Source organism: Hordeum vulgare, chromosome 1H, assembly GCF_904849725.1.
Source record: "Hordeum vulgare subsp. vulgare chromosome 1H, MorexV3_pseudomolecules_assembly, whole genome shotgun sequence".
NCBI lineage: Eukaryota > Viridiplantae > Streptophyta > Magnoliopsida > Poales > Poaceae > Hordeum > Hordeum vulgare.
The window spans coordinates 34,172,661-34,185,465 of record NC_058518.1 but is presented as its reverse complement, the minus strand read 5'-3'; the positions used below and the strand labels follow the sequence as shown (position 1 = coordinate 34,185,465).

The window sequence follows — 12,805 nt, the reverse complement described above, 5'->3', positions numbered from 1 at the left end:
TCCATTTTCCTTAATATTTGTCTAGGTTTGGCCATGTTCCAACTGCGAGCACCACCGTGGTGAGCCACTTTTTCTTATCTTCTTTTTAAAATCAAAAAAATCTTACTTGTATGATTTAGATACATACTTGTATAAGTTACTCACTTTCATTATTTTTTGTTATTATATGGTGCGATGGTTTTGGTATCCGCCTCCGTCGGTCCTCATCCTGTCTATAATTCGGATGTGGTATATATTATCTTTTATAACTATTTGTTTTACTTAGTGTTTATGACAATTATGACGACCAATGTGACATATACTTTTTTAATCTAGGAGGTATGTGAACCGGAAATTCCAACCCACATAAAAATTCTTGTTGAGAAGTTAAATTTGGTTGAAAAAGAAAACAAATACTTGAAGAAAAAATTGAAAATAATTGAGGATAAGAATATGGAACTAGAGTAGCATGTCGCCGATGTCATCGATGATCGCAAGATGAAGATCGATGCGATGCGGTTGAAGATGGATGCAATGCACTTGAAAATGGATGAAATGCGCTTGAAGATTAGGAATATTAGAAAATATGCCATTGATGAAGAGGCTTGGTATCATTATGCTGTTGGGTCAATTGTTACCTTAGTTGCGATTTTGATCGCGTTTGTTGTTGCATTTAAATGTTTTACATAGTTGTATGTTGTTTTATGAGAGAACTTTATGTATTTATTTTTTGCAATAATAACATTTGATCACTACTGTTCTTTGGCTTTAATGTGATGATGAACTTGTATTAATTTGGTCATATGTTCTGCAATGGTTTTTTGATATATTTGATTTCATAATAAAGATGAATCGCCAATGATAATATTTAATTTCATAATATGGTTTTTTGAACTCCATACTTTTTGACTTCATTTGGTATATTTCGTGGATTTACTTATTTTTTTGAGCTAGTTCACCCTGAAATTGAAAAGCAATACAAATGAACTCTGAAAATGTTGAAAGTTGGGATGCTATCATCATTTCACCCACATAGCATGTGTTAAAAAGTTGAGAGGGCTACGACAAAAACTGAATAGACTTCGTGTACAAAACGGACAATCTCTCTCGAAGTATCAGGGTTTCGAACGAGAACTCATCTCTTACAAAAGGATTTCATTTTTGTGAACTTATTTGAACTCAATACTTTTTGTTTGTTCAATGCACCATTCAAAGGCACAACACAAAATTTCAACAATTTCTGACTTCATTTGGTATATTTCGTGGATTTACTTTTTTTTTGAGCTAATTCACCCTGAAATTGAAAAGCAATAAAAATGAACTCTGAAAATGTTGAAAGTTGGCATGCTATCATCATTTCACCCACATAGCATGTGTTAAAAAGTTGAGAGGGCTACGACAAAAACTGGATGCACTTCTTGTACAAAACGGACAATCTCTCTTGAAGTATCAGGGTTTCGAACGAGAACTCATCTCTTACAAAGGGATTTCATTTCTGTGAACTTATTTGAACTCCATACTTTTTGTGTGTTCAAAATGCACCATTCAAAGGCACAGCACAAAATTTCAACAATTTATGACTTCATTTGGTATATTTCGTGGATTTACTTTTTTTTTTGAGCTAGTTGACCCTGAAATTGAAAAGCACTACAAATGAACTCTGAAAATGTTGAAAGTTGGCATGCTATCATCATTTCACCCACATAGCATGTGTTAAAAAGTTGAGAGGGCTACGACGAAAAGTGGATAGACTTCGTGTACAAAACGGACAATCTCTCTCGAAGTATCAGGGTTTCGAACGAGAACTCATCTCTTACAAAGGGATTTCATTTTTGTGAACTTATTCGAACTCCATACTTTTTGTGTGTTCATAATGCACCATTCAAAGGCACAACACAAAATTTCAATAATTTATGACTTCGTTTGGTATATTTCATGGATTTTATTTTTTTTAGCTAGTTGACCCTGAAATTGAAAGGCACTACAAATGAACTCTGAAAATTTTGAAAGTTGGGATGCTATCATCATTTCACCCACATAGCATGTGTTAAAAAGTTGAGAGGGCTACGACAAAAACTGGATGCACTTCGTGTACAAAACGGACAATCTCTCTCGAAGTATCAGGGTTTCGAACGAGAACTCATCTCTTACAAAGGGATTTCATTTTTGTGAACTTATTTGAACTCCATACTTTTTGTGTGTTCAAAATGCACCATTCAAAGGCACAACACAAAATTTCAACAATTTCTGACTTCATTTGGTATATTTCGTGGATTTACTTTTTTTTTTGAGCTAGTTCACCCTGAAATTGAAAAGCAATACAAATGAACTCTGAAAATGTTGAAAGTTGGCATGCTATCATCATTTCACCTACATAGCATGTGTTAAAAAGTTGAGAGGGCTACGACAAAAACTGGATGCACTTCGTGTACAAAACGGACAATCTCTCTCGAAGTATCAGGGTTTCGAACGAGAACTCATCTCTTACAAAGGGATTTCATTTCTGTGAACTTATTTGAACTCCATACTTTTTGTGTGTTCAAAATGCACCATTCAAAGGCACAGCACAAAATTTCAACAATTTATGACTTCATTTGGTATGTTTCGTGGATTTACTTATTTTTTTTGAGCTAGTTGACCGTGAAATTGAAAAGCACTGCAAATGAACTCTGAAAATGTTGAAAGTTGGCATGCTATCATAATTTGACCCACGTAGCATGTGTTGAAAAGTTGAGAGGGCTACGACAAAAACTGGATAGACTTCGTGTACAAAACGGACAATCTCTCTCGAAGTATCACGGTTTCGAACGAGAACTCATCTCTTCCATGGATAATATGAAAATGAAAAGTGTTTGAAATTTAGTACGTTCGATACATGCATTACATAAAAGGTTTAATACATTATTACATTATTTCACTTTGAAGGGCGGAATTTCATGAAACTTATTATAATCTTCTGACATGTTTGTCTTGTCATCTACTCACACGATGTTTCTTTTCCCTGAAAGAACTATGTGCCGTTTTGGCTCATCGGATGATATCTTCTTTTGCTGATTTCTTTTTCTCGTTAATGTAGACATGTCCTTCACATAAAAAACCTGAGCGACATCATTGGCTAGGACAAATGGTTCGTCCATGTACGCAAGATTGTTAAGATCCACTGTTGTCATGCCGTACTTTTGGTCTACAACTACCCCGCCTCCTGTCAGCTTCACCCATTTGCATCGAAATAAAGGGATCGTAAAAGTAGGTCCATAGTCAAGTTACCATATCTCCTCTATGTACCCGTAATATGTTTCCAAACAGTGCCCATTCTCGTCTGTTGCATCAAAGCGGACACCACTATTTTGGTTGGTGCTCTTTTTATCTTGGGCAACCGTGTAAAATGTATTCCCATTTATCTCATACCCTTGGAAAGTACATATAGTCGAAGATGGTGGCGTGGCCAAACAGTACAGCTCATCTCCAATGGTGTCGTCATTCATGAGATGTGTCTGCAACCAACTGCCGAAGGTCTTCTCGTGTTCCCCTTTAATCCAAGAGTCAGCCTTCCCCGGGTTTTCGGAGCGTAGAATATTCTTGTGTCTCACGATATACGGAGCCACCACGGTGGAATTGTGTAGAACTGTGTAGTGTTCTTGAGAGAAAGAATGCCCGTCCATACATACTTTTGCTTTCCTTCCTAGTGTGCCTTTTCCTGTCAGCCTAACCTCATACCGAGATTCAGGAACACCAATCGACTTAAGGTCAGGAAGAAAGTCCACACAAAACTCAATGACCTCCTCTGTTCCATAGCCCTTAGAGATGCTTCCTTCTGGCCTAGCACGGTTACGAACATATTTCTTTAAGACTCCCATGAACCTCTCGAAGGGGAACATATTGTGTAGAAACACAGGACCAAGAATTCTAATCTCTTCGCCTAGGTGAACTAGGAGGTGTGTAATTATATTGAAGAAGGATGGCGGGAACAACAACTCAAAGCTGACCAGACATTGGACCACATCAATCTGTAACCCTGATAGACTTTCTCGATCGATTACCTTCTGAGAAATTGCATTGAGGAATGCACATACCTTCACAATTGCCAGGCGAACATTTTCCGGTAGAATTCCCCTCAATGCAACCGGAAGCAATTGCTTCATAAGCACGTGGCAGTCATGAGACTTTAGGTTTTGGAATTTTTTGTCTTTCATATTTACAATTCCCTTTATATTCGACGAGAAGCCAGTCGGGACCTTGATACTGAAAAGAACTTCAAAGAAGATTTTCTTCTCTTCCTTAGTAAGAGCGTAGCTGGCACGCCCTTGAAACTGCCCTGGATGCATGCCATCTCTTCCTTTATGATGTTCCTGGTCGTCCCGTGCTTCCGGTGTATCTTTTGACTTCCCATACAAGCCCAGGAAGCCTAGAATATTCACGCAGAGATTCTTCGTCAGGTGCATCACGTCGATTGCCGAGCGGACCTCATGGACTTCCCAGTAGGGTAGCTCCCAAAATATAGATTTCTTCTACCACATGGGTACGCGCTTATCAGGGCCGTTAGGAACAGGTTGGCTGCCAGGACCCTTTCCAAAGATTACTTTTAAATCTTTGACCATATCAAATACTTCAGCACGAGTACGGATGACAGGCTTCCCCCGGGGTTCTGCCTTGCCATTGAAATGCTTTCCTTTTTTCTTTAAGGGATGCTTGGGCGGAAGAAAACAACGATTGTACGGATACACATTCTTCCTACAGTTGTCGATATTTACTTTCTGTCTGATCCAAACAGTGTGTGCATGCATTGTATCCCTTGTTTGACTGTCCTGAAATGTTACTAAGAGCAGGCCAATTATTGATGGTTACGAAAAGCAACGCTCGAAGGTCAAATTCCTCTTGTTTGTGCTCGTCCCACACACGTACACCTGGTTCGCCCCACAGCTGTAAAATTTCATCAACTAATGGCCTTAGGTACACATCAATATCGTTGCCGGGTTGCTTTGGACCTTGTATAAGCACTGGCATCATAATGAACTTCCGCTTCATGCACAACCAAGGAGGAAGGTTGTAGATACAAAGAGTAACGGGCCAGGTGCTGTGACTGCAACTCTGCTCCCCAAAAGGATTCATGCCATCTGTACTCAGACCTAAGCATAAGTTCCTTGTGTCAGCTGCAAATCTCGGGAACTCTCTCTCGATTTTTCTCCACTGCCGACCATCAGCGGTGTGCCTCAACTTATCGTCTTTCATACGATCTTCCATGTGCCATCGCAACAACTTCGCATGATCTTTATTTCTGACCACAGGTTTCAACCCTGGTATTATAGGAGCATACCACATCACCTTGGCAGGAACCCTCTTCCTGGGTGGCTCGCCCTCAATATCACCAGGGTCATCTTTTATGATCTTATACCGCAATGCAGTGCAAACCGGGCATTTATCCATATTCTCGTACTTCTCACCGCGGTAGAGGATGCAGTCATTAGGGCATGCATGTATCTTCTGCACGTCTAATCCTAGAGGGCAGACAAGCTTCTTTGCTTCGTACGTGCTGGCGGGCAATTCGTTCTTTCTTAGAAGCATCTTCTTCATCTGTACCAGCAACTTTTCGAATGACGAGTCAGTCACACCGGTCTCTGCCTTCCACTTCAGCAATTCCAGTGTGCTACCCAGCTTCTTCTGGCCATCTTCACAAGTTGGGTACAACAATTTGTTGTGGTCCTGTAACATCTGCTCGAACTACAACCTCTCCTTTTCTGTGTCGCAACCTCGCCGTGCATCAGAAATGACCCGGCCAAGATGATCAGCGGGCTCATCTGGTTCCCGTTCTTCATCCTGATCTTCTTCTTCATTGTCTTCCATTGCGGTATCAGCATACTCAGGGAACATAGATCGGTAGTTTTCATCATCGTTCTCTTCTTCTTCATCGTCGTCTTCCATCATAACCCCTCTTTCTTCGTGCTTGGTCCAAACATTATAGACCGACATAAAACCGTACCGAAGCACGTGTCTCTGAATGACTCTTGAGGAAGTGTAATCCTTGTCATTCCGACATTCAACACATGGACAAAACATATAGCCACCACCATGCTTGTTCGCATCGGTTGCATCTCGAAAAGAATGCACGCCTTCTCTGTAAGCCGTTGTGCGTCGATCACCGAACATCCATGGATGACTCATCTGTGTTATACGACAGTATATCAAATACAATCACGATCCTAAAAATTAGTACCGCACGGTCTAAACGAGGAAATATAGTTGCTAACCTTTTAGAATAAGTAGAAATAAAGAGGAAGAGGTTTAAGCTTGGCTCAGGCATCTCATATCGTAGTTGTGTTCGGTGAACTGAAGCGGCATTGCTCTAACACACATTTCAACAAACACCTCTAGTGCATCAAAAGAAGTGGAGAGCAAGCACCCAGCCACAATCCACCATCCAAGAAAAATGCAAGGAAGAGGGGAGAGGGGGGTTGTGCTATATATAGGCAGAGGACTTTAGTCCCGGTTTGAGACACAAACCGGGACTAAAGGTGGCGCACATGCGGGCTGCCCACCGCGTAGCCCTTTAGTCCCGGTTTGGGACATGAACCGGGACTAAAGGCTCCTTACGGGCCGGGACTAAAGCCTCGAGGGAGGCATTGAGAATTGGGGCGACTTGGCCGGGCCTTTAGTCCCGGCCCAGAGGCAGGCCGGGACTAAAGGGTCCAGGCCAAAGGCCCGTTTTCCACTAGTAGGTGTCTAGCGATATCGTTGCTAATCATCCGGGGATCTTGTTGCCCGGTACCAATCCTGCAGATTACCTGCCCGATGATGCACATTTTGATTTATTGGAGGTGGACGAACACAAATACGTGTACGGGAAGCCTCTCGTCAAAGATGAAAGATCTCTAACAACGATGATGCGAAGATTCCATGATTGGTACATGAAAACTTGCAAGGAGTCTGGGGGGGAGTAATATTTTGACGCTGGGAGTTAGAAAGGAGCATGACCTCGTTCGACTTGAACTGTTGATGGTTCCATTTGAGGAGTTCTTCCTGTTTTTCAATCTAAAGGCCCTTGATAAACTAATGATCACTTGCTACTGCCTGTAAGTAGTACTACTTCTGTCATTAAGTCTCTATATATAGGTCAGCTCTTTCATTGCATGTATTTTTAATTATCCTCACTATATTATATGCAGATTGAAGATTGTCGAATTGAAGAAAAGACAAATCGGTGATATTGGGTTCATTAACACAAATCTCGTAGATGCATTTATGATTAAATCTCAGGCCAAAGATACCGAGGCCAACCTACTACAATCGTTTGTATTGAATCAAAGCAAAGCTATAATACTCTTCCCTTACGAGTTCCAGTGAGTGTTACTGTCTTGTGCATATTCGGTTTCCCTTATTAGTCAAGGTTATAGTAATATAATTGATGAGTTATGCATGCGTGTGCAACTTCCACTATATTCTCCTAGAGATTAAGCTTGAGCAGGGACTAGTAACCGTCTTAGACTCGAGACGAAAAGATCCCAACGAGTATGCGGACATGACTGAAATTCTAGAGAAGTAAGTTAAATCGATCATTATCGCACCATATCGGCAACTTTGTTCATTTCCTGATATCAAGTAATTGTTTTCTTTGTCTGACAGGGTTTGGAAAAAATTCACCGCAAAAACCTCGGGACTGTCGAAGAAGTTGCAATTTAGACACCCGAAAGTAAGTACTATAGTAGCATGTTCCACGCATCTCCTAGTGATTCAAGCGCTAGTTTCATCAATACCATTTAGCATGCTTGCTAACTATCAGTTTGATTGACCTCTATTTCTTGTAAAGTGGTTGTGGCAGGAACCAGGGAATGATTACTGTCGATACTACATTTGCGAGTCCATCCGCCACGTGACCTGTGAGCGGGGCTACTCTGACAAACAATATGGCGTGCGTAAATAATAATATTCACAATTTTATTTTATTACGATCATTTGTGTTCAGTTTCATTTATTCATATATATGTATTGACCCCCTTCTTCAAATTAGATATATCGGATGCGGAATGAACTCCTACCAGCAGATCGTATGCGAGGAATTCAAGAGGAATTGGCGGCATTCTTTCTTGACCACGTGATCGCTAAAGACGGAGAATACCATGTGAACCCTAATCAGTTGAATTTTAATTAGGAGATTATATTGTAAGAGATACTTATATTGTATATATGTAGCTAGTAGCGTCGGATAGATATACGAGAACTTGTTGTTCGACCAATCTCCCAGAGAAGGAGAGGTGGTCGATATCACTTCTCTTTGTATGCATATGTTCATGACGATGTTCTGTTTCCTTCATTCTCTTACTAGCTAGCGTGTCTAGTCCTCTCTATACGTATAGTAAGCAGCATCGACCAAGCACGGAGATAAGAGAGGACACTTCTCTCAATTCATTAGCTAGCTAACACAATATATGAAACACATAAATTAACCCCCAAAAACCCCCTAACCCCCCCCCCTTCAAAAAAAATCCATCACCTGAAGTGCTGACGCGTGGATCCCTTTTGGTCCCGGTTGGTGTCACCAACCGGGACTAAAGGCCCCCCTGCCCGGGATCGCCGCACCGGCCATGTGGAGGCCCATCTGTCTCGGTTCGTGTAAGAACCGGGACTAAAGGCCAAGGGCATTAGTAACGACCTTTTAGTCCGAGTTCCGAAACCGGGACAGAAGGCCCTTATGAACCGGGACAAAAGGCCCTTTTTCTACTAGTGTATGGTCCTCAAAAATCTCGGTCTCTCGGTTCAACCTTATTTTTTACATGAGATATGGGTCCATTAATGTACATGCACATTATATTATGTAGTAAGATATATAGGATTTAGTGCATATTTCCAAATTGTGATATACTATTGTAGCTATTTGATGTAATGTTATAGTCTACATATGTGCAATCAATATACACATTCAAATAAATATTAAATAACATATCTTCCAGATATTTGTAATTAATGTAATGTTGTAGCATATAGATGTGCATTAATGTATGCATTCATTTCTTTGATGCAGTACCATATCTTCAAGATAAATCATATACAACTAATGTATGTATAACATGCGGATGTGGAGTGAATGTACGCCTTCACTGTTTGATGTTATTTCATATCTTCAATGTATATCCTGTAGATATAGAGTAAATGCACAAATCCATTTTTTTGATTAGAACCATACCTTCAAGATACATTATATATACAACTATTGTTATATCTTGTCAATGTGGAGTTAATGTACACATTCATTGTTTTATGCTATTTCCTTTCTTCAAGGTACAAACCGTATATATAGAGTTAATATACAAATTCACTTCTTTGGTGTAGTACCATATCTACAAGATATATCATATATACAACTATTGTATGTATAACGTGTCGATGTGGAGTTAATGTACACATTCATTTCTTGATGTTATTTCATATGTTCAAGGTATAGCATGTAAATATAGAGTTAGTTTACACATTCATTTCTTTGATGTAGTACCATATGTTCAAGATATATCATATAGAGAACTATTATATGTATAACGTGTCGGTGTGGAGTTAACATACACATTCATTGTTTTATGCACTATGGTATCTTCAAGAAATATAACTAATGTATTATTTATCCTATAGTTCTGCAATTAATGTACACATTAATTGTTGGACAAAGTGCTATATCTTCAAGATATAATACTAATTTATACGTCCGTATCATCATCTCAAACAAGGCTATATAAACCAAGCCATAGCTAAGGAAGTCATGTACCCCACACAGTCACAAAGAAGCCATACAAATCCTACATTGTAAGATTCTAACATCAAAGGCATAGAGAAGGCTCTAGTGCAGCAGACACAAAAGCCATAGCCATGGCGAAACTCATGTGCTTATGCTTCATCATCCTCACTATTGCGGTAGTCGTGTCAGCTGGCGGATGCGACGGTGATCGACAAGACATGATCAGGGAGTGTGGTAAGTATCAGAAATTCCCAGCAGAGCCGAAGCTAGCTCCATCAGATGCGTGCTGCGCCGTGTGGCAGAAGGCGAACATCCCATGCCTTTGCGCTGGTGTCACCAAGGAGAAAGAGAAGATATGGAGCATGGAGAAGGTTGGCTACGTTGCCAATTTCTGCAAGAAGCCGTTCCCACATGGCTACAAGTGTGGAAGTAAGTGAAATATATTAAGTGAATTATGATAATGGGCATTGCATACATGCACTTTTTGTATTATTCTTTCTTCGGATTCACAGGTTCTTGATTTTAGTTATGCATTTTATATGATTGTTGTGCTTTTCTGATCATATGTTGTGTGAAATTGAATGGTCTTGCAGGTTACACATTCCCTCCTCTAGTGTAGTGGCTAATTTATCAGCGGGAGAAGCGTCGGCTTTTATATTCCATGTTGCTGGCCTCACAACAACTTTCCTTTGAGATATGTAATTTGTGAGGTTGTGCTAAAATAAGTTTATGTTAAGCATTATGTGAGAACGTTTGTTAAATATATAATAAAGTCTTCTCCTCAAATTGTCTAAATTATCTTTGCTCATATAGTATTTTTTTGGTTCTAATTACGACTTGTGGTTGTTGAAAGATATTAGAAGAAATTGGAATAATTAAGGAAACAACTTTTATGTGCTTTTTATATCCAAATTCAATGGGTTCATTTATGCCCGATCTCAACAATTTTTTTGCCATAGTAACTTGCATTCCTGACTGATGCAAAGCTCCATATACAACTTAATTTGGTAAATGTGATGAGATGGAGGGGGAGAGGAAGAGAAAGACAAGTGGTATATCAGTTAGACGTATGTTCACCCACAAATCGAGGGTAATTCGATTGTACCGGTGTACTTGGATTTTGTCATTCGTGTAATGTCTGTTTTGTCCATTATATAGATTATAGTGTTTTAATCATACGACACATCTTCTAAATGAATTGGTGAAATTTTAAAAAAAATTGAAAGATGATACAACTAGCACAAGAGTTTGTAATATTAACAGGGTTAGTCACCTCGTTGGAGTGTGACTTAACCCTATTTCGAGATTGCAATGGTAAGATGTCACATCCCTTACCCTTAAGCCACATAGCATTGTGCTCATGTCTTCTTTGCATTTGCATCTAAGAAGTTTCAACAAAAACAACAAAGTGGCAAAGGAAATACTCAAAACCCTAGCCACCATTTTAATTAAAGGAAATCTCAAACTAGTTCAAAATCAATGAACCCAAAATGGCCTCAAGAAATGTTCAAACTTTCTGATAAATCATGAAAGTAAATGAGCATTGGAGAAAACTATTTTCTTGACACTTTAAGCATTTTAGATAAATGCAAAAGCCACTGGTTTCAAACTTTAAAATTTGAAATCAGAATCTATAAATTTCCAAAAATGTTGAAAACCTTGGAAATGAGTGGGGATATTATGACAAATATTTCAGGAGGTCTAAAATAGTTTTTACTTTTTGTTTGGGAGCTGAAATAATTAGAAAAACACTAGTTAGCAAAACAGAAAAAAACAAAACAGAAAAAAATGGGAAACCTTACCTGTCGCCTAAGCCTGGCCCGGCCCATGTCCCAGCTCGTCCCCTCCCTCGCGCCCATAGGCAGCAGGAGGTGGCCGCCGCCTCCTCCGGCGCGGCCACGCACCTGCGTGCCTGCCTGGCTGCCGCCTCGCGCTGGCGACGACGGGGATAAGCTCCCCAGAGCCTCCCCTATCCATTCCCCGCCTCGGTTCTCCTCCTCCTCCCGGATCTCCTCCTCCTCCTTGCTGCCGCCATTAGAGCCGAGCTCGAGCTCTAGCTGCCCGTGCCCCTGGCCATAGGATTCCCTCCCAGAGCACGCCTTGAGCTCCGCCTCGTCGCCCTGGTCATCTCTGCAGAAGCCGAAGCTTCCTCGAGCCCTGCAACGCCCGCAACGCCGTCGTCTTCCACCTCCGGCCGCCGGACCTCTCCCGTCGATTCGTCGCCCCCAGGCCTTCCCCGAGCCGTCTAAGCTCTGCTCTGCACTCCCCGTGAGCATGCGGTCGTTTCCCCTAAGTTTTCCCCGTCGATCCCCTCCTCTAGCTCTAGTTTCACCAGAGCCCGACGAGGACCGCCGCTGCCGCTCGTCGCCGGTAGCCCTCCGATGATCAGCTCGTCCTTCCGAGGGCACCAGCAGCTCCAGGACGACGCGTAGATGACGTAGCAGCTAAGAACCGAGCGTAGATCCCCCTGATTCAAAGACCCCGATGACGCCCGAGCCTTGGCCGCCGCCAAGCTCGTCGCCGGCGTCATCTCCGGCCAGATCAGCCCCGGCTAGGCGCAGAAATGAAGCTGCGGGAGACATGCCGTTCCTCTGGTGCTCTCCGCGCAGCATTTCTCCCCCTGTGCGCCGTTTCCGAGCCCCTCCGCCGTGCTGGTGGTCGCCGGAGGCTCCCCGCCGGCGAGGACGATCTCGCCGCCGGTGGATGTCGACGTGGCAAGCTAACCCAGCCGATTAGTGACCTAATCACTCGCTGACAAGTGGGCCCAAGGCCAAGTCAAACCTCAGTTAGGGCTGGTCAGCGCGGGATTAGTCCCAGAGAGGCTGACCAGTGGGGCCCCCCTGTCAGGTTTGACCTGAACAGGTCGGCTGACCTGCTGACGTCAGCCTGAGGCAATAAATAGAATTTCCAGTTTAAAACTAATTCAGGAAATTGCTAAAATTTGTAAAAATCATAGAAATTAATCTGTAACTCCAATGAAAATAATTTATATATGAAAAAGTATCAGAAAAATTCAAGGATCCTGATTATGCTATTTTCAACCATGTTTGAAAAAGTTACAGAACCCTAAATTGTGAAATAAGGAATAATTCAATTCTTTTAATCACT

The 12,805-nt window shown here is 41.4% G+C and overlaps 1 protein-coding gene across 1 annotated transcript; it reads left to right on the top strand.

The window, feature by feature from the left end:
• The first annotated feature begins 9,709 nt into the window (after positions 1-9,709).
• Positions 9,710-10,492, top strand: LOC123406069. Its single transcript, XM_045099565.1, has 2 exons — positions 9,710-10,126; positions 10,291-10,492. Exons 1-2 carry the CDS (start codon positions 9,829-9,831, stop codon positions 10,314-10,316), a joined length of 324 nt encoding a protein of 107 aa, XP_044955500.1. The 5' UTR covers positions 9,710-9,828; the 3' UTR covers positions 10,317-10,492.
• The last annotated feature ends 2,313 nt before the right edge of the window (positions 10,493-12,805 follow it).

What these genes read in the sequence shown, in the direction of transcription:
- LOC123406069 (XM_045099565.1), top strand. Translation starts at nt 9,829, where the DNA reads ATGGCGAAACTCATGTGCTTATGCTTCATCATCCTCACTATTGCGGTA. An exon ending in ACATGGCTACAAGTGTGGAA is followed by an intron (nt 10,127 to 10,290) that starts GTAAGTGAAATA and finishes ATGGTCTTGCAG; the next exon opens with GTTACACATTCCCTCCTCTA.